At 38.0% G+C, this 20,852-nt stretch overlaps 1 protein-coding gene across 4 annotated transcripts in view; it reads left to right on the top strand.

Moving 5' to 3' along the window:
• LOC110111855 (coiled-coil domain-containing protein SCD2) overlaps nucleotides 1–20,852 on the top strand; it is a 92,988-nt gene that overhangs the window by 70,651 nt on the left and 1,485 nt on the right. For all 4 annotated transcript variants that reach the window (XM_028695082.1, XM_028695081.1, XM_020843891.2 and 1 more), the window contains 2 exons: nucleotides 16,232–16,272; nucleotides 19,387–19,513. In XM_028695082.1, coding sequence (XP_028550915.1) covers nucleotides 16,232–16,272; nucleotides 19,387–19,513 — 168 coding nt within the window. The remainder of the gene's footprint in view (nucleotides 1–16,231; nucleotides 16,273–19,386; nucleotides 19,514–20,852) is intronic.

Genomic DNA, 20,852 nt, shown 5'->3' with positions numbered 1-20,852 from the left:
TCTAGAGATTTGGGAGAGACGATCCTCCTCTCGAAATGAGGATCACTTGTATCTTGCTTTCGTGTTGGATTTGCTTTGTTTCGTTTATTGCAATCTATCGTCTTGGGGCTGATTTAACCCAGATTTTGCTCAGTTCTCGCTGTTTTTCTCCAATTAGTGATAGGTTTGCTTGCGAACTCAAGTATTCCCTTAGGGTTACATGCGAACTCAAGTATTTCCTATCAAATTGGTATCAGAGCAAGTCGTGGGACCAGTGGAGGGTTGTTTTCGGCTAATTTCAGCGGTGATTTTTTGCCCGGAAGGAAGGGAGATTGCTGTTTTTGGAGTTCCAAATCCATATTTTTTGTTTTTACAAACTCCGGATTGTGATGGCGGCCAAAAAAGTGGATGCTCTGTAGGAAATGCTTGAAGGAGAGATGAATCAAATCAAAACCATGGTGGAGGAAAGGATTTCCTCCATGGAAGGGAATGTTGCCGATCTACAGGACATGATAAAAAATATATTAGAAATTCAAAACTAAACGGCTGCTTCTGTGGCGAAAAGAATGGAAGGAAAAGTACGAATTCTAAAATTCATAGGGAGGAGGATGAGGTGGAAATCATGGAAGGAGAGGGAAGAAGACCTCATCTGGAGCCTATTCAGAGGGAAGAAAGAGTTGGATATGGGGAACACTAGGAGGGATACTATGGCCGCCGAGGTGCTGATTTTGAAGAAAGAAGGGGGGATTTGGTTTGGGCTATGGCAGGGCAAGGGAAGACTGGGAAACATGAGGTGCACCTAGCACTTGGGAGAGGGGAACTATGGAAGAATTCAGGACAATGGAGGCGACCAAAAGTTGAGAAAGTTGAAGATGCCTATATTCGAAGGAGAAGATGTGTATGGTTGGATTTACAAGGTGTAGAGATACTTCGCAGTCAATGGGCTGACGGAGGAGGAGAAGCTGATCGCAACCGGATTGTGCTTGGAAGGAAAAGTCCTGCCGTGGTATCGGTGGAGAGATCAAAGGAGGCCTATCAGGAATTGGAGGGAATTCAAAGACTGCATAATAGAACGTTTCCAAACTGATCGGGAAGGAGATTTTTATGAGCAGTTCTTTGCTCTGACACAGGAGGGATCGGTAGCAGACTATCGGGAGCAGTTTGAGCACTTAGCTATTAGGGTGGAGCGACTCTCAGATACAATATTGGAGTGAAATTTCATGAAAGGGTTGAAGGCGGAGATCCGAGCAACAATGAAGGTTTTGATGCCCCGTGACTTAGGGAAGGCCATGAAGTTGGCCCAAGTGGTGGAAAATCAAAGGAATTTGGAGAGGGGATGATGCATGCATAGTAGCTGATGCTTTAAACAGGAGGTCTCATTTGTTAGTAATTGTTTACCCAACCATAACATCTTTCGGTTTTTTAAAAGATACTTATGCGAATGATCCTGATTTTAAGAGTATTTGAGATTCTTGTCTTACTTCTGGAACTGATCCTTCTGCTCAATAAGGGTTTTTGTTTAAGGGTTCTAGACTTTACATTACAAAAAAATTCTTTAAAAGAGCAACTTGTGCAAGAACCTCATAGTGGGGGTTTGGGTAGACATTTTAGGCAAGGAAAAACTGTTGCCTTGGTTGAAGAAAAATATTTATGACCTCATATGAGAAAATAAATTCTTAAGCTGGTGAAACAATGTAAAATCTTTCAAGCTTTTAAGGGAACTTATCAAAAAATTAGTTTGTATGCTCTTCCTATTCCAAATAAGCCTTGGGAAGACCTCTATGGATTTTGTTTTGGGATTGCCTTTTACTGCAATAAAATATGATTATGTTTTTGTTGTCGTGGATCGACTTAGCAAAATGGCACACTTTATTCCATGCAAGAAAACTTCTGATGCTTTATATATTGCTGACTTATTTTTTAAAGAAATTATTCGTCTTCATGGAATTCCTCGCACATTTACTTATGATAGGTATACTAGATTTTGGAGAACATTTTTGGCAAAATTAGGAACTACTCTTCAGTTTAGTAGTGCATATCATCCACAAACCAATGGGCAAACTGAAGTTGTCAATCGAAGCTTAGGAAATTTACTAAAATGTCTTGCTGGTGAAAAATCATCCCATTGGGATTTAATTTTGCCCCAAGCTGAGTTTGCATACAATAATTATGTTAATCGTTCCACTAGTAAAACTCCATTTGAGATTATTTATGGTCAACCTATATCTCACATTTTATATAGAAATTATTTGTCTTTGCCTAATAAAGTTAGTGCTGAAGCTACTGAAACTTTTGACTATATCAAAAACTATCCAACAACAAGTTCTTGAAAAACTCCGAACTAATGTTAAATACAAATCTGTTGCTGACAAACTTCGGAGGGAAGTTTATTTTAAGGAGGGTGATTTGGTTATGGCTTACTTTTGTCGCCAACAATTTCTCGTTGGTACTTTTGGAAAATTAAGCAGGAAGAAATTTAGGCCTTTTTGTATTCTACGAAAGTTGGGCACGAATGCCTATCTTTTGGATCTTCCTACTATTGTTGGCACTTCTCCTATGTTTAATGTTTCTGACCTTTCTTTTGTATGAAGGAAATTATGAGATGCTGTGGAAGTTGATACTTTGTCACTCTCCACATCTGTTTTAAGCGATGGTGATCAGATTGAAGATGTTATTGATGTCAGAGTTACTAAAACAAGGCATGGCGAGCACAAGAGATTCTTGGCTAAATGGAAAAAATCGTTCCTTGATAGACTGTACTTGGATAGATGCTATTGAGTTGAAAAATCGTCATACGGATCTTTATCAGAAAATTATAGAAGCCTTAAGAATTGATGCATGCATATTTTGGCTTATTTTCATTTTATTGTAATTTGAATATTATAATTGTATTTTATGTTTTTTTTTTATGATATCCAATGATGAAGAACATCTAATGATCATGGTAGGTAGTGCTTAGGCATGGCAAGCCTTGGGTTTGCTAGCTTCTTGGGTTCTTTTGGTCTTTGGGCTGCTTGTTGCCTCTCGGGTTGGGTCTTGGCTGCTCTCAGGTTGGGCCTTAGCTCCTTTGGTTTTGAGCTGAAAATTTGGCATCTTCTTAGTGCTAGCTCATTAATGCTTGAGCTGATATTTAGCTCATTATTTGGAGGAGTAATTACACTATTTAGCTCATAAATTTGAAAAAGTATTCTTCTTTTTAGCTCATTATGTGGAGTTGGAGCTTGCCTCTTCCCCTTCTTTGTGTCCCATCGGTTTCTCCCTGGTTGCTGTTTCCCGTGGTTGTTCCCTGCTCCTCGTGGGCTGTTCCGATTCCCTGCTCTATCCCAATTCCCTGGGCGCTTGCTCCTTTCCAGTGGCTATTTCTACCCGGTTCCTGTGCTGCCTTTTCGGGTGTTGTTTTGTGTTGACTGTTGGCCTTCCTCTTCCCCTTACCTGATTGGTTCGGTTTGAGGTGGAAATTGGTTGTTTGGCTCCCCTTTTTCTCCTATAAATAAGAGGTGATTTTGTCATGAGGAGGTTGTTGATTAACTTGAGATAAGTCTCTAAAAACCTGAGGGTTTCTTCTCCTTTCTTGGAAAAGCTTGAGAGCCTGTTCCAATTCTCTCTTCCTCCTCTCTATTTCATCTTGGCTTCTAATCTCTTTTTCTCAACGCAAGTTCCACTCCACTTATATCCTTCTTCTTGAGCTATTGGGAGGTGTTTGTTGGCTGATTTGGAGACATTTGTCAGAGTTTGGTTGGACGTTAGACCTTGTTGCTGTAGTGGACCTTTAGTTTGCAAGCCCTAGCATTTATCATATTTTACCTACTTTTTGTTGCATGTGAGGAAACCGTTTGTCAGTTGTTCTGAGGATAGTGTTTTTATTTTATAATTTTTTTCGTTTGTTCGACTTTTTGTTTGTTTAGATGTCCGCAATCTAGATTGAATCGAGTTTGGCTTCTATTGTCCAAGTGTTCTCCTATTTGTCTTTTCTTTCTAGTTTGCCTACATCATGGGAGCCAGGAGTAGCAGCACCGGGGGCACTTACAGGATGACGACCACTCATCTGGCACCTGAAGGTCCTGCAACAGGAGGGAGTTGAGAGGCCACCATGGAGAAGACAGAGGAGGAGATGGAGGAGAAGCTACACTTGGATCTCGCTGAGGTTTCTCTGAACTCAGTGGTTGGATTCACTACGAATCACACCATAAAGGTGAAAGGAGAAATAAAGGACAGGGAGGTGGTGGTGTTGATTGATAGTGGGGCTACTCACAATTTCATTTCCACCCAAGTCGTCAACCAACTAGGAGTGAGATTGGTGGATATCGGCTGTTACGGGGTGATGATGGGTACAGGGAAGGTGGAGAAAGGTCAGGGGATTTGCAGAGGAGTGTGATTGACGATCCAGGGGATACAGGTGAGGGAAGATTTTCTTCTGCTAGAGCTTGGGAGTCATCCTAGGAATGAAATGACTACAAACTTTGGGATACACCAAAGTGAATTGGGGAGCACTCACGATGGAGTTCATGGTGGATGGAAGGAAGATGGTGATTAAGGTAGATGCAGGGCTTTCCAAATCCCTGATTTCTCTTAAAATGATGGTGAGGGACATTTAGTTGGCGGGCGGAGGAGGGTATTTGGTGGAGCTGCACAATTTGGAGGGAGCGAGATTGGAAGAGGTAGGAGACATACCCCTTTCTATTCAGCCGTTGATTCAGCAATTCCAAGAGGTTTTTCAGCCACCTCAAGGATTGCCACCGCAGAGAGAGCAGGAGCATGTCGTCGTGTTGAAGGAGGGAGTGTCGCTGATGCAAGCAAACTAGAAAGAAAAGTCAAGATAGGAAAACACTTGGACAATAGAAACCAAACTCGATTCAATATAGAATGCAAACATCCAAACAAACACCAAAACAAATAAACAGACGAATAAACGAAACAAAATTATAACATAAAAACACTATCTTCAGAACAACCGGCAAGCGGTTTCCTCACATGCAACGAAAAGTAGGAAAATATTGCAAGTGCTTAGGGCTTGCAAACCAAGGGTCCACTACAACAACAAGGTCCAACATCCAACCAAACTCCTTCAGCAAATGCCACCAAATTCTGCCAACAAACACCTCAAATAGCTCAAGAAGAATGATACAAGTGGAGTAGAACTTGCAGAGAAGAAGAGATTAGAAGCTAAGACGAAATAGAGAAGAGGAAGAGATAATTTGAACAAGCTCTCAAGCTTTTTTAAGAGAGGGGAAGAAACCCTTAGGTTTTTAGAGACTTTTCTCAAGTTAACCAACAACCTCCTCATGACAAAAACACTACTTATTTATAGGATAAAAAGGGGAGTCAGACAGCCAATTTCCACCTCCAACCAAACAATCAGATAAGAGGAAGAGGAAGGCCAGCAGGCAACACAAAGCAGCACCCGAAAAGACAGCACAAGAACCGAGTAAAGGCAGCCACGGGAAAGCAGCTAGGGAAGAAATCGAGAAATCAACACAGGGAATTGGAACCAGCTCCCAGCAAAGGGAGGAGAACCAGCCACGGGAATAACACTAGGGAGAAACCGAGGGGACACAAAGAAGGGGAAGAGGCAAGCTCCAACTCCACATAATGAGCTAAAAGAATACATTTTAAAATTTATGAGTTAAATAGTACAATTACTCCTCCAAATAATGAGCTAAACTTCAGCTCAAACATTAATGAGCTAGCACCAAGTAGATCCTAAATTATTAGCTCAAAACCAAAGCAGCCAAAGCTCAACCCGAGAGCAGTCAAAGCCCAACCCAAGAGACAACAAGCAAATCAAAGACCATAGAACCCAAGAGGCTAGCACACCCAAGGTTTGTCATGCCCATGCACATCCTATTCATAATCATTGAATGTTTTCTATCATTGGATAGCATAAAAAAATATAAAACACAATTATAATATTCAAATTACAATAAAACGAAAATAAGCCAAAATATGTGTGCATCAATTCCCCCTTGGTGGGAGAATCTCATCTCCTGATGAGAAGGCTTCATTAACTTTCTAAAAAAGATTCAAATGACGATTTTTCAACTAAATAGCATACATCTAAGTACAGTCTGTCAATGGATGATTTTTTCATTTAGCCAAAACCTCTTGTGTTCGCCATGTCTAGTTTTAATAATTCTGACATCAATAACATCTTCAATCTGATCACCATCGCTTAGAACAGATATGGAGAGTGGCAAAGTATCAACTTCGACTGTAACGTCAAAATTTTCTTCATACAAAGAAAGGTCAGAAACATTAAACACAGGAAAAGTGCCAACAATAATAAGAAGATCCAAGAGATAGGCATTTGTGCCCAACTTTCGTAGAACACGAAAATGCTCAAATTTCTTCCTGCTTAATTTTTCAAAAGTAACAATAGGAAATCGTTGGCTACAAAAGTAAGCCATAACCAAATCACCCTCCTTAAAATAAACTTTCCTCTGATGTTTGTCAGCAGTAGATTTGTATTTAGCATTAGTCATTCGGAGTTTTTCAAGGACTTGTTGTTGGAAATTTTTGATATGGTCAAAAATTTCAGTAGCTTCAGCACTAACTTTTTATGCAATGGTAAACAATTTCTACCTAAAATGTGAGGTATAGGCTGACCATAAATAATCTCAAATGGAGTTTTACCAGTGGAGCGATTAACAGAATTATTGTATGCAAACTCAGCTTGGGGCAAAATTAAATTCCATTGGGATGGTTTTTCACCAGCAAGGCATCTCAGTAAATTTTCAAAGCTTCGATTGACAACTTCAGTTTGTCCATCGGTTTATGGATGATACTAAACTGAATAGTAGTTCCTAATTTTGTCCAAAACGTTCTCCAAAAATGATTCAAAAATTTATTATCTCTATCAGAAGTAAATGTGCGAGGAATACCATAAAGACGAATAATTTCTTTAAAAAACAAATCAGTAATATATGAAGTATCAGAAGTTTTCTTGCATGGAATAAAGTGTGTCATTTTGATAAATCGTTCCACAATAACAAAAACAGAATCATATTTTCTTGCAGTAATATGCAACCCCAAAATAAAATCCATAGAGATATCCTCCCAAGGTTTATTTGAAATAGGAAGAGGAGTATTACAAACTAATGTTTTGAGAAGTTCTCTTAAAAGCTTGACATATTTTTTATTTTTTTACGAGCTTAACAATTTGCTTTCTCATATGAGATCAGAAATATTTTTCTTCTATCAAGGCAACAGTTTTTTCTTGCCCAAAATGTCCACCCAAACCCCCACTATGAGTTCTTGTACAATTTGCTCTCTTAAAGAATTTTTTGTAATGCAAATTCTAGAGCCCTTAAACAAAAACACTTGTTGAATAATAAATTGAGCAGAATGACCAGTTTCAAAAGTAAGACAAGAATCTCAAATACTCTAAAAATCATGATCATTCGCATAATTGTCTTTTAAAAAATTAAAAGAAGTGATGGTTGGGTAGATAGTTACCAACAGATGAGACCTACTTAAAGCATCAACTACTTTGTTTAACACCCCAGTTTTATGCTTAATGTGAAAAGTGTATTCTTGCAAAAAAAAACCCATTTGGCATGCCTCTTGTTCAAATTTTTTTGAGAGCCCAAAAATCGTAAAGCTTCATGGTCAGTATTTAAAACAAATTCCCTTTAAATTAAGTAACATCTTTAGAATTTCAAAGCTTGAACAATAGCATAAAATTCTAAGTCAAGTATAATATTTGGATCGAGCATCATTCAACTTTTCCCTAAAGTAAGCAATAGGCTTTCCTTCCTGACTAAGCACAACACCAATACCAACATGAGAAGCATCACTATCAACTTAAAAACTTTTTCAAAATTTGGCAAGCTAAGGATGGGAGCTTGACTCATTTTTGTCTTAATGATTTCAAATATTTGTTCAGCTTGAGGTGTCCACCTAAATACCCTTTTTTCAAACAATCAGTGATAAAAGCAATCAGAGAACTGAAGTTCTTAATAAGCCATGAAACTCTCTCACCTTACTTATGTTTTTAGGAGTAGGCTAATTTTGAATTACCTCAATTTTCACCAGATTAACCTTGATTCCCTTAGCAGACACAATGTATCTCAAAAATGTTAAACTTAAAGTCATGAAATAACATTTTTTAAGATTGATGTATAATTTTTGCTCTCTTAGCGTTTGCAGAATTTGCCTCACATGATTTAGATGCTTAGAAGGGTGAATGTTATAAATCAAAATATCATCGAAATACACCACAACAAATTTTCTAATAAAAGATCTCAAAATATGATTCATTGTTCTCATAAAAGTGCTCAAAGCCTTAGAAAGCTAAAAAGGCATAACAAGTCATTCATACAAACCTTCCTTAGTTTTAAAAGCAGTTTTACATTCATCTCCAGATCTTATTCTAATTTGATGACACCCGCTTTTCAAATCAATTTTGGAAAAAATTTTAGCACCACTTAACATATCCATCAAGTCATCCAGCCTAGGAATTGGAAATATATACTTGATGGTTATTTTATTTATAGCCCTACTATCCACACACATCATCCACGTTCTATCTTTTTTAGGATTTAATAAAGCAGACACAGCACAGGGACTTAAGTTTTCCTTAATCAAAACCTTTCTCTAACAGTTCAGTCACTTGCTTAAAAAGTTCATCATGTTCAGTTGAACTCATTCTGTAATGGGGAAGATTAGGCAAAGTGGCTCCAAGTATTAAATCAATGTGATGCTAAATGTCTCTCATCGGTGGCAAACCTATAGGCAATTCTTTAGGTGTTATATCAGAAAACTCATCAATTAAAGGTTGAATTTCATTAGGAATTTGAAGAGTTGAATCAGATTCTTTCCTTAATACCAAGTAAGCTGCCTCAGATTATTTCAAATCATTTGTGTTCAGAAATAGTTCATGAGTGTTTATTTTGTCAACTTTGGTATTTTTGGCAGGCGGATCAGGCACATGTTTTTGAGGATAAAGAGTGAACTCTATATTATTTTGAATCAAAGTGTAATTGTTCTTTTCCCCATTGTGAATGGTTTTGTGATCAAATTGTCAAGGTCGACCCAATAAAATATGACAGACTTCAAGAGGTACGACATCACAAACAACTTAATCTTTGAAAGAATTTCAAATTGTTAAGTTAACAGTGCATTATTTTGTTATTGGTACTTCACCCCCTTGAACCAAGAGATTTTATAAGGTTTGACAAGTGGTTTGGAGGCAGTCTGAGGCGTAAGCCTCACGGACACAGAATTGCGTAAATGAGAAATTTAGGGTTTTAGCAGGTAAATAATAGCAATATTTCATCTTACAATAAAAACATCTAAATGATATAAAAATAGTGGAAAGTAACAAAATAGCCGTTTGTGATTGCGACAAATCGTCAATTAAGCTCGATGCATCCAATCAACAAGCTACTCGTGCCTCACTACCGTGACACCATGAACATAAACGCCCTGGCTCGACAGAGCCTCGTCAATGCCGATGGCCTTCTCGAGTTCATCATCTTTCCTTCCAAGTATGCTCTCGAAATGTTCTCCACGGCTTACAAGATCTGGAATTTTGTCGAACAGGGACTTCCATCCTATCTCCTCAAGCGGGGAATGGCGGTGGAGGACCCTTCGAGGCCGCACAAGCTCCGGCTCCTGATCGAAGATTACCCATATGCAGTAGATGGGCTCGCCATTTGGTCAGCGATCGAGACTTGTTCGCGTGTACTGTGCCATCTACTACCACGATGACTCAGCCGTGTAGTGTGATGAGGAGCTGCAGGCTTGGTGGAAGGAGGTGTGTGAGGTCGGCCATGGCGACAAGAAAGATGAACCATGGTGGCCTGAGATGAGGAGCGTGCCGGAGCTGGTCAAGTCGCATGCCACCATCATATGGGTGTCTTCCGCCATGCACGCCGCAGTCAACTTCGGCCAGTACCCGTACGCCGGCTACGTCCCAAACAGGCCAACAATGAGCCGCCAGTTCATGCCAGAGGTTGGCTCGGCTGACTACGGCGAGCTTCAGAAGAACCCAGAGAAGGTTTTCCTGAAAACGATCGCGTGCCAGTTGCATACCATTGTCGGGATTTCACTGATCGAAGTGCTATCGACACACACGAGCGATGAGGTGTATTTGGGGCAGCGGGTGAGCGCCAAGTGGAGCAGGGATGAATGGGCAATCGAAGCGTGGAATCGCTTCAGTGGCAAGCTGAAGGAGATTGAGAAGAACATTGCGAGGTTTTATTGTGAGATTAGCCTGAAGAATCGTCGTGCCTGTTCCTATGAGGCGTACGTCTCTGCCAGAATTGCGCAATTGCGCCTCTGAGGAGTGCCTCAGTCTAAGTGAGACGTACGCCTCTGCCAGAAGAGGAATTGCGTAAGCCTCGAGGCGGTTTTGGGTAAAATTGCGCAGAGGCGCGCCTCTTATTGCGCAATTTTAAACAGAGCTTGATGGTTATTTTATTTATAGCCCGACTATCCACACACATCATCCACGTTCCATCTTTTTTAGGATTTAATAAAGCAGACACAGCAAAGGGACTTAAGTTTTCCTTAATCAAACCTTTCTCTAACAGTTCAGTCACTTGCTTAAAAAGTTCATCATGTTCAGTTGAACTCATTCTATAATGGGGAAGATTAGGCAAAGTGGCTCCAGGTATTAAATCAATGTGATGCTAAATGTCTCTCATCGGTGGCAAACCTATAGGCAATTCTTTAGGTGTTATATCAGAAAACTCATCAATTAAAGGTTGAATTTCATTAGGAATTTGAAGAGTTGAATCAGATTCTTTCCTTAATACCAAGTAAGCTGCCTCAGATTATTTCAAATCATTTGTGTTCAGAAATAGTTCATGAGTGTTTATTTTGTCAACTTTGGTATTTTTGGCAGGCGGATCAGGCACATGTTTTTGAGGATAAAGAGTGAACTCTATATTATTTTGAATCAAAGTGTAATTGTTCTTTTCCCCATTGTGAATGGTTTTGTGATCAAATTGCCAAGGACGACCCAATAAAATATAGCAGACTTCAAGAGGTACGACATTGCAAACAACTTGATCTTTGAAAGAACTTCCAATTGTTAAGTTAACAGTGCATTATTTTGTTATTGGTACTTCACCCCCTTGAACCAAGAGATTTTATAAGGTTTGACAAGTGGTTTGGATTTCAAGTTAAGCTTATCAACCATTAGCTTTGAAACAAAATTGCCCGAACTCCCACTATTGATCATTAGCGAGCAAATTTTTCCCTCAACAGTACAAGTGGTTTTAAAAATATTTCTTCTAAGCCACCTATCCCCATTTTCAATTTTTGTTGTTAAAACTTGTCGAATTACTAACAGATGTTCACCCTCATCGCCCTCTACATCAACTTTCTCTAATTTCATTTCATTTTCAAGTTCAGATTCGTTTTCTTCCTCTTCTTTTATTTCTTCATCATTTTCAATGTAATTATTTCTTGGTGGGTTGTTTTTTCTACAAGCCGCAGAGAGATGATCATAAAGTCCACATTTATAACATGGTCCAATTAATCTTGGTTGTTCAGTAGGTTTAGGTCCCATTATTTCCTTTCCCTTATACACATTTTGAGTTTCAAAAGATTTAAGCCTTTTGGATGTTGCTTTTCAATTTTTAATGTCATATGATAAGCCTCGTCAATTTTAATCACGTGGTGCAAATTCAATTGATCTTGGATTATCCATTTTAGACCGTTGATATACCTTGAGGCAGTTTTTTCTTCAGATTCATTTAAATCATTTCTAGATTGAAGTTTGTAAAACATTTCAGTGTACTCTTCAACATATTGATTTCCTTGTCGCAAGTTATTAAATTCTTAAAATATTGTTCGCGCGTTATCTGATGGCAAGAATTTTCCTCTCATTTTTTCTTTCATTCTTTCCCAATTTTGTATCTTTTTCTTTCCCTCGCCTTAGTCTATTATTTTGTAAATTTTTCCACCATGTGAGTGCATGACCAGTGAGTTTTAATCTTGCAAATTTGACTTTCTTGTTTTTCGAAATTTCTTTCTATTCAAAGAATTGATCCATTTTTTCTATCAACTCGATGAATTGATCGGGTTAAAATTTACCTTCAAAGTTATGGACATCAATTTTAATTCCATAATCCCAATTTCGGTATCACCTATTTTGGTTCCTTGGGATTTCTTCTTCACTTTCAGATGTTTGAACATTAGGATTGTTAACATTTAAGTTAGCAAAAGTGTTATCCATTTCGTTTATTTGATTTTGCAAATCTGCTAACTGTTGCATCATTTGTTGCCAATCCCCTTGATTATTAGCCAAGGTTTGCCATGTCCAAGCACATCCTACTCATAATCATTTGATGTTTTTCATCATTGGATAGCATAAAAAAACATAAAACACAACTATAATATTCAAATTATAATAAAATGAAAATAAGCCAAAATATACGTGCATTAGTCGCCCATCAGTGTACGACATTATCGCTACCCTCATTTCCAGAAGAATGAAATCGAAAGGTTGATTAGAGAGATGTTGGAGGCAGAGATCATCAGACCCAGCATCAGCCCTTTCTCTAGTCCCGTTCTGTTGGTAAAAAAGAAGGATGGCAGCTGGCATTTTTGTGTGGACTGCAGAGCACTCAACAAGGAAATTGTACCTGATAAGTTTTCTATACCAGTCATTGACGAGCTGTTAGATGAATTGAGTGGGACCGTGATCTTCAGCAAGATAGATTTGAAATCATTTTAACATTAGATCCGGATGAAGGAGGATGTACCCAAGATGGCCTTTAGAACTCATGAAGAATATTATGAGTTCCTGGTGATGCCATTTGGCCTCATCAATGCTCCCGCTACTTTTCAGGCCCTTATGAATAAGGTTTTCAGACCTTATCGCAGACGATTTGTTTTGGTATTCTTTGACGACATCCTGGTATATAGCAAGACAGAGGAGGAGCACTGGGAGAATTTGAAAAGGGTGTTAAAGGTACTGCATGAGCACCAGTTGAGGGCTAATTTAAAGAAATGCTGCTTTGCACAAGCCAGTGTAGAGTACTTGGGCCATGTGGTATCTAAAGAAGGGGTTGCAGCAGATCAGTCCAAAATTGAGGCAATGCTAAAGTGGTCAGTGCCGAAAAATCTGAAGGAGCTGAGGGAATTTCTAGGACTGATAGGTTACTACATGAGGTTTGTTAAGGGATACAGCTCCATAGCATGGCCACTCACTGAGCAGTTGAAAAAGTATGGGTTCCTATGGGGGGAGGCAGCCACATCAGCATTTGAGAGCTTGAAGAAGGCGATGACTATGGTGCCGGTCCTGGCTTTGCCAGATTTCACTCAGACCTTCATTATGGAGACAGATGCGTTCGGGTATGAGCTGGGTGCAATGCTTATGCATAGTCGTAGGCCCATTGCCTATTTCAGTCAGGTATTGACTGCTAGAGCCCGATTGAAATTAGTTTATGAGAGAATTAATGGCCATCGTTTTGGCCATCCAGAAGTGGCGGCCCTACCTACTTGGGAGTCATTTCATTATCATGATAGATCAGCGAAGCTTGAAATACCTGCTGGAACAACGGATGGTGACGGACGAGCATCAAAGGTGGTTGTTCGGGTTGCTAGGGTACGATTTTGAGATTCAGTATAGGCCAGGGGTGGAGAACAAGGCGGCATATTCTTTGTCCAGATGTATGGGGGAGCTGCAGACAGTGTCGCTTTCCGTTACTTTGATGCTTGACTGGGAGGCCATTAGTGAAGAAAGTGCTAGAGATGAAGATTTGGAAAGGATCAGGTCGGATTTACTGAAAGAGGAGGGTATCCAAGCAAGGTACTCATTGGAGGGAGACAGACTACTATATCGAGGGAGATTTGTGATACCCCGTACCTCGATCCACATCTCAAATTTACTCCAGGAATTTCATAGAAGCGCAGTTGGGGGTCATTCAGGAGTGTAGAAGACATGCAGGAGACTAGCGGTCGAGCTTTATTGGAAGGGAATGCATAGAGATGTAGAGGAGATGGTGGCAAGGTGTGAGATTTGTCAAAGGAACAAATATCTGGCTATATCACCAGGGGGACTACTACAGCTGTTGGCGTTACTAGGATGGGTATGGGAGGAGATATTCATGGACTTCATAGATTGGCTGCCCTATTTAGAAGGCGTCACAGTGATCTTAGTGGTGGTGGATAGATTGAGCAAATATGCACACTTTATTCCCCTCCGACACCTCTACACAACAGTGACAGTGGCTTCAACCTTTATCAGTGAGGTAGTCTTATTACATGGAATACCCGAGGCGATAGTATCAGACAGAGAAGGTATTCCTCAACCTTTTTGGAGAGAGTTGTTCAAGGGACAATTCTGAAGAGGAGTACAGCTTACCACCCACAAACGGATCACCAAGCTCTGGGCTAAGTGATTATCATGGCCGAATACTGGTACAACACCTCTTTTCACTCTGCTTCTCATATGACTCCATTCAAAGTGTTGTACGGAAGGGATCCACCCCACTTGGTACACTTTAGGAGTAGCAGTACCCCAGTTTCCTCGGTAGAGGATTACTTGGAGGAGAGGGATAGAGTGTTAGAAGAGCTAAAGAGACATCTGCTAAGGGCTTAATAAATTATGAAGAAACAAGCTGATGAGCATAAGGGGGACATCCAGTTTGAAGTGGGGGAGAGGGTGTTCTTGAAGCTCCAACCATATATACAGAAGACAGTTGCCAACATGAGGAATGAGAAGTTGGCTTCAAGGTACTTTGAGCCTTATGAAGTACTAGAAAAGATCAGAGCAGTTGCATATCGGCTAAAACTACCATCAACGGTGACTATACACCTGGTTTTTCATGTATCATAGTTGAGGAAGGCCATTGGAGACTACACAGCCAACCCTGAGTTACCAGCGACACTTACGGAAGATCTAGAAGTAATTCTGGAACCCCTAGAGCTGTTGGGGGTTCGCCAGAAAGAAGATGAGAATAAGGTAGTGTTGATCAAGTGGAAGAATCTCCCTGACTACGAGGCCGCATAGGAACCTTACGAGAGAGTGAAACATCAGTTTCCTGATGTTCACCTTGAGGAAAAGGTGATTCTTTGGGAGGGCGGTATTGTTAGACCGGTTCACAATGAACTGGTCCAGAACCAGCTGGCCCAAAGGGGGTCGTTGGTCTATAAGAGGCGGAGGCTTCCGCCTCCTCTGCTTGGTCCGCCAAATTGGGCGAGCCCCACTCTTCCAATTGATTGAAAAATTCAAACTGAGCGGGGAAGCTAGGTTTGGGAGGGAAATTAAATTAGGAAAAATCTTGTATTAAAGGGGATGATGGAATTAGATAGTTTTATGTTTTGATTGATTGAGAATTAGGGTTTCTTAGTGCTTGGGCTCTAGACTCTATTGTCTAGAGATTTGGGAGAGATGATCCTCCTCTCGATTTGAGGATCACTTGTATCTTGCTTTCGTGTTGGATTTGTTTTGTTTTGCTTATTGCAATCTATCGTTTTGAGGCTGATTTCGCCCAGATTTTGCTCTATTCTCGCTGTTTTTTCTCCAATTAGTGATTGCTTGTGAACTCTAAGTATTCCCTTAGGGTTACTTGCGAGCTCAAGTATTTCCTATCATTAGCTTGATAACAATCACCCTATCAATAGACTTACATAAAAAATTTTATCTTTAAATTTTCTATCAACTACTAACCCTAAGCTATTTCTATTGTTTATCTTTCCAATATAGAAAAACTCACAAAATTTCCCAATGTTTTTTTAATTTTTCACGTTTTTATTCTTTATTTTTTTTAAAACATGTAATATTTTCACTTCTTATATTTATTTTCCCAACAATTCAAATCTTCTTATTCAATCATCAAATTTTATGTAGTAAATATTTTTTTTATTTTAGATGTAGTTAACTCTTTTCTACTTTTCACCTTTATTGGGTTATGTTTTGGTGGGATCATAGTCATTTTAGGTAATGTTTTAGTATAGCTTTTCCTACTTCTCACTATAATCGGGTTAGGTCATAGCATGTTGCTTCTATGGAATTCCATAGCATTAATAAAATTCAAGTTTATATTTGTTTCATGTATTTTGGCTTAACCCTTATGATTGGGGTATGATTGGGGTATTTTGATTGGCATTAACACTTGATTATTTTGTTTTCTTAGGTTAGATGCACCATTGTTGTATACAATACAATTTGGCTTTGTATCTGTATCTATTTGTAGCAGATATAGTGAACCTGGAGATCTAGGCTTCTTAGCTGTTGTTCTATTAGTTACAGTTTGAATAAAAGCTATGTAACCATATTTTTTTTCACTTCTCCCAGAACTCAGTGACGAGGAGTCTGAAGACGTTTTATTCAAAGAGGTCAGGATGTTCTTTTAATTCTTAAATATTTTAGCTCTGATATGTATAGAAAGTTGCATCCTTGTGTATTAATTATTTGTCTTCCTCGCTGTCATGTTCTCCTATTAAGATAAAAAAAAAATAGAGTGAGAAAATCGAATCACATTGTATTATTTTTCGGTCATCCATGAAATCATAACCTACAGAGCACATCCTAGCATCAATAATGTTTCTAATACACTAGCATGAGGCACTCTAGCATTATCCTTCTGATGATGGAGACAAAATAATAATCAAAGTGAGTATCAAGCGGAGAAGTTATAAGATTTATGTTAGAAATGTGGTGCCCACCTTTTTATCTCTTAAAATCCTCATCTTAGATATCTTCTTTACATCACTTAACACTTTAATCTAAAAGCTTTTTCAATTCAGTTTTTAGTTTCTGGATGTGAATTGCCTATTCGTAATCGATACAAATTTGTAAACTGCTTGTGGTACTTATTTGAAACCCATGCTAATTACAAAATTGTCAAAATTTCTATGCCATTGCACTATATTGCATGTGAAACTCATTCTTAACCATCATGGAGAAAAATTATTTTGATATCCAATTGTCCTAGTTCTATTTTTGTCATTTGCAACTACTGCCGATATACATATGACAAGGATGGAACTATGCTTGACTACCGGTGAAAAAATTTTCCTTTTAAGTCCACAGTTCCTTTTAATTTTCCTTTGCAATTAATTCTCTTACATCTGTTAGAATTTTACTTTGGTTTGTTCTTTGCATTTGAAGGTACATTTACTACTATTCCAACTCCATTATAGTTGTGATTCACTATTTCTATTATTTCTTAATGACAACATAATAAGTAAATGGTTCGATATCACTAATAGACTCTACAATGCTCAAGCATAAGCTACTATATGAGAATAAGAGAAGTCCTCATAACTATATCTTTGAGGTATTCTAATCTGCTTGAGACCTATGAGAAGCAATGCTCTTTTCTTTTTGTAGTGGTGTCACCTCATCTTAAGATCTAGTCTATTTAGGTAGTTTTTTTGAGCTATCATTAACATATTATTACTTAACCTCAAATGTGGCATGCTTATTTACTTTGTGTTGTCCTCTCAAAACATCAATTTGTTAGAACATTTGTTGAAGCACAATTCATTTATTAAGGTTGGCATTTCTGTTGATCACTAAACCAAGTGATCGAGGTCATGTATACAAAAGCCTTTGTCCCTTAACCTCATATGTATACCCATTAAATATGTTAGCTCTTGGATTCAAATTACCCTTCTTAACTTGATCATAAGTAGGACAACTGAAGACTCTAAGAATAGAATAAGTGATAGGCTATGATGCACCTACACTTCTCCTCAAAGAGGCGTGCACTGTCTGACACATTATCCGACACGACACTCGTCCAACACTCCTCCGACACGTGTCGGACACGTCGAAAACGTGTCCGATTAAAAAATATTAAATACAAATTGGACACCATTTTATGAATTTTTTTAAATATAATTTCTTGTATTTGGCGGGATTTAAACTAAATTTCTTATTTCCTATCTACAACACCAAATCAACGAGCGCACTTAATACCCAATCATCGAATATTCTCATTTTCATTTCTTTTTGGCAGTGAAAGTATTTTCATCTCCTCTCTCGGTTACTGATAAACGGCATCGATGTCTGACTCTTGACATCGTAATACTAATCATTTTACGTACAAATTCTAGTTAAATGACTTATTATTTTCAAATTATTTTTAAATTATAATTATTTAATTTTTATACACTACTTCTTAAATATAAAAACTATAATATCGTGTCCAACCCGTGTTCGTGTCCTATATTTTCAAGAACTGACATGTCCCGTGTCGGTGTCGTGTCGTTGTGTTCGTGTCTGTGCATCATAGGTGATAGGATATTGCACTCTCCTATGTGTAAGTGACGCATAAGAGGTAGGATCAACCTATGAGCAATTATATGATAACAAAGTATGTAATATATGAGTAATGAAGAAAATTACACAAAAACAAGATGACATCAAATTTATGTGGTTTCTTCAAGATTACGTGCCTCCATTGGACAAGAAGGCACAATATCCACCAATGATAAATCTAGTAGTATTAATTAGGGCATTGATTATACACTTATTTTTTAGATGAGTGATAGAGAGGAGTGCGGTAGATCTCATTTTTGGGCCAAAGTTTCTTTAAAGCAAGCCAAGGAATAGAATGTAGTTATTACTTATTCCTCTCAACAAACCTCCAAGAACATAGCAATAATAAATCTCTCTTTATCTTTCCTTCAATTTTCCGACCAGCAGAAGCCCTTTATTCTTTTTTCCTAGAGCTGTAGATCCCTTTTTGCTCTTCGCAAACCCAGGGAGCCGCCAACCACCTGTTTGTGCATATCAGTTAGTGCAACACTCTCCATTTTTTAACCCCATGGTGTTTGTCTGCGAGAGAAACTGCAATGCATGATCCAACCTATTCTCGTTCGCTCTTTCCTTTGTCAGTTGTCCATAATCTTGCCTTGATTTGTTAGAAGTAGATAATTAAGATTCCAAAAGGTAAAATTTCAGGAAAAAAAAACTTTCTTAAGATTTAATATTATCCCAAAAGATGGATTAGTTATTTATGGAAATTTCATTTTAGTATCTTAGCCTAAAACGTATAATCCACCCTTATTAATTCTAGCATAAAGCGTATGGTCTATTCTTGTTAATTCTAGGCTGGATTCAAATTACCGGGTCAGCCTAAACTCAGTATGAAGCTATTTGAGCTCGCAGAAATGGAACCCCAGCTTCAACCATTAGCCTGCTCAAAGATAATCTGAACCCGCATGTTTTGCGTCTCATTATTTGCTCGTTGTAGAGGGTTGGCACTCCATCAGATGTTATACTAGCAGCTTTAAACAAAGAGAAGGAACGATTGAGTCATATATGTGCACTGTTTTTCAAAGGCACAATGATTGGCCTTTGTATTACAAGCATATTAATGCATATTGATCAACGGTTTTTATTTCAAATTTCCTTAAATGCAAACAATGAATGTTTCAGTCTGTTTTCTTTGCGCTATTGTTTGTTTAACTGTAATATATATCTTACTGCACCTTATACAGGCATGGCTTACATATTTTTGGAGAAGAGCCAAATCCCATGGTGTGGAAGAAGAGATTGCTGATGAGAGGCTACAGTTTTGGATTGGCCGTTCTGGTCAGTCCCCGACTTCTCATGATGCGGTCGATGGTGAGTTTTCATTATAAAAACCTTAAAATGTGCCCTTTATCTGAGCTAGCTAAAGACTGCCTTCTCTATGACATCGCCTAATTATTAGTGCTCGTATTTTCTTTTTTTAATCTACAAGCTAAGAGTCCAGATCTTTCTTGATAAATTTGTATTTTAATAAGCTTGGATTATGTACATCCAAATATCTCGTGAGCTTGATGACATGGTTCAAAGTAACTAGCCAAGGCTAGCATGAACATGCCATAATCATGGTGAGTTCACCTCACGGTTCACTCGGTTTACTCATATATGTAAAACCCAAAAAATATTGATCGTAGGCGTCCCACGCATTTTGATGCGCCGCAATGAAATTAGGCAAAATTTTGAAGTTGTCGGAATTCGACGCAATTAATTTTATTAAATTCTACATAAAACTTCGTTCGAAATGACATAAAGAACTTATATCTAATTTCACACGAATTTAAAATTAAAAATCAGCGAAGTTAACTTAAGTACAAATTAAGAATAAATGACGAATAACCCTTATGGCTCTTAATAGAAATGTTAGAATCAAGGGCACATCCGCACATGCATAATTAGCCATTTAAATATTTCCTTAATCCTAATGCCTAAGGGACTGAAATCATTCGGTCCCTCTTGCTTCCTTCGGCCGCACGTGTGAGAGAGGAAAAAGGGGCGGCGGGAGCTCCACGATTCCTACAGCGGCAGCAGTTTTCCGGTGACATCCTTGGGGAAAATTCAAGAGGAAGCCTAAGGGAAGGTTAAGGTATGTTTTAATCTAAAGATTTCTAAATTTTTTTAGAAGATTTCTTTAAGAGAGATTTCTAGGATTTGTTCAAAACTCAAGATTTTTAAAGAAAAATGATAAGGGAAGATTACGGAATGTTTCTAAACATGAAAATAAGAAAAATTTTAGGTTTACAAATTAGGGTTTTAGGAAAACTTAAATTTTCTTTAGAGAAAGTATTAGGGAAGATCTCAAATTGATTTTAAGCATGAAATTGGAATTTTCCCCTTTTTTCTAAGATTTTTAAGTTTAAAAAATTAGGATTTTTCCTAAGGTTGAAATTTTGTGAAAGTTATTAACAAAGATTGTTCCTATAGTTATTAGGAAGGTTCTATTGATGACAAATTGAGATTTTTATAAAAAATATCATTTCCCTAATTTTTAAATTTAAATAATCCGAAAAATTATTATGTTTAATTATAATTTAGGTTAAGGGAAATATTTTAACATGTAAATGGAAGAAAATATGAAAAATTTAGGTTCCCAAAATTAGGGTTTTAATCAAAACCAAATTTCATGTTAAATTACATTAAATTACTTAATTATAAAGTA

The sequence above is a fragment of the Dendrobium catenatum genome, unplaced genomic scaffold, assembly GCF_001605985.2.
Source record: "Dendrobium catenatum unplaced genomic scaffold, ASM160598v2 fragScaff_scaffold_621, whole genome shotgun sequence".
Classification (NCBI taxonomy): domain Eukaryota; kingdom Viridiplantae; phylum Streptophyta; class Magnoliopsida; order Asparagales; family Orchidaceae; genus Dendrobium; species Dendrobium catenatum.
The sequence above is the reverse complement of the archived record's forward strand: the minus strand, read 5'-3'. Positions and strand labels throughout refer to the sequence as shown.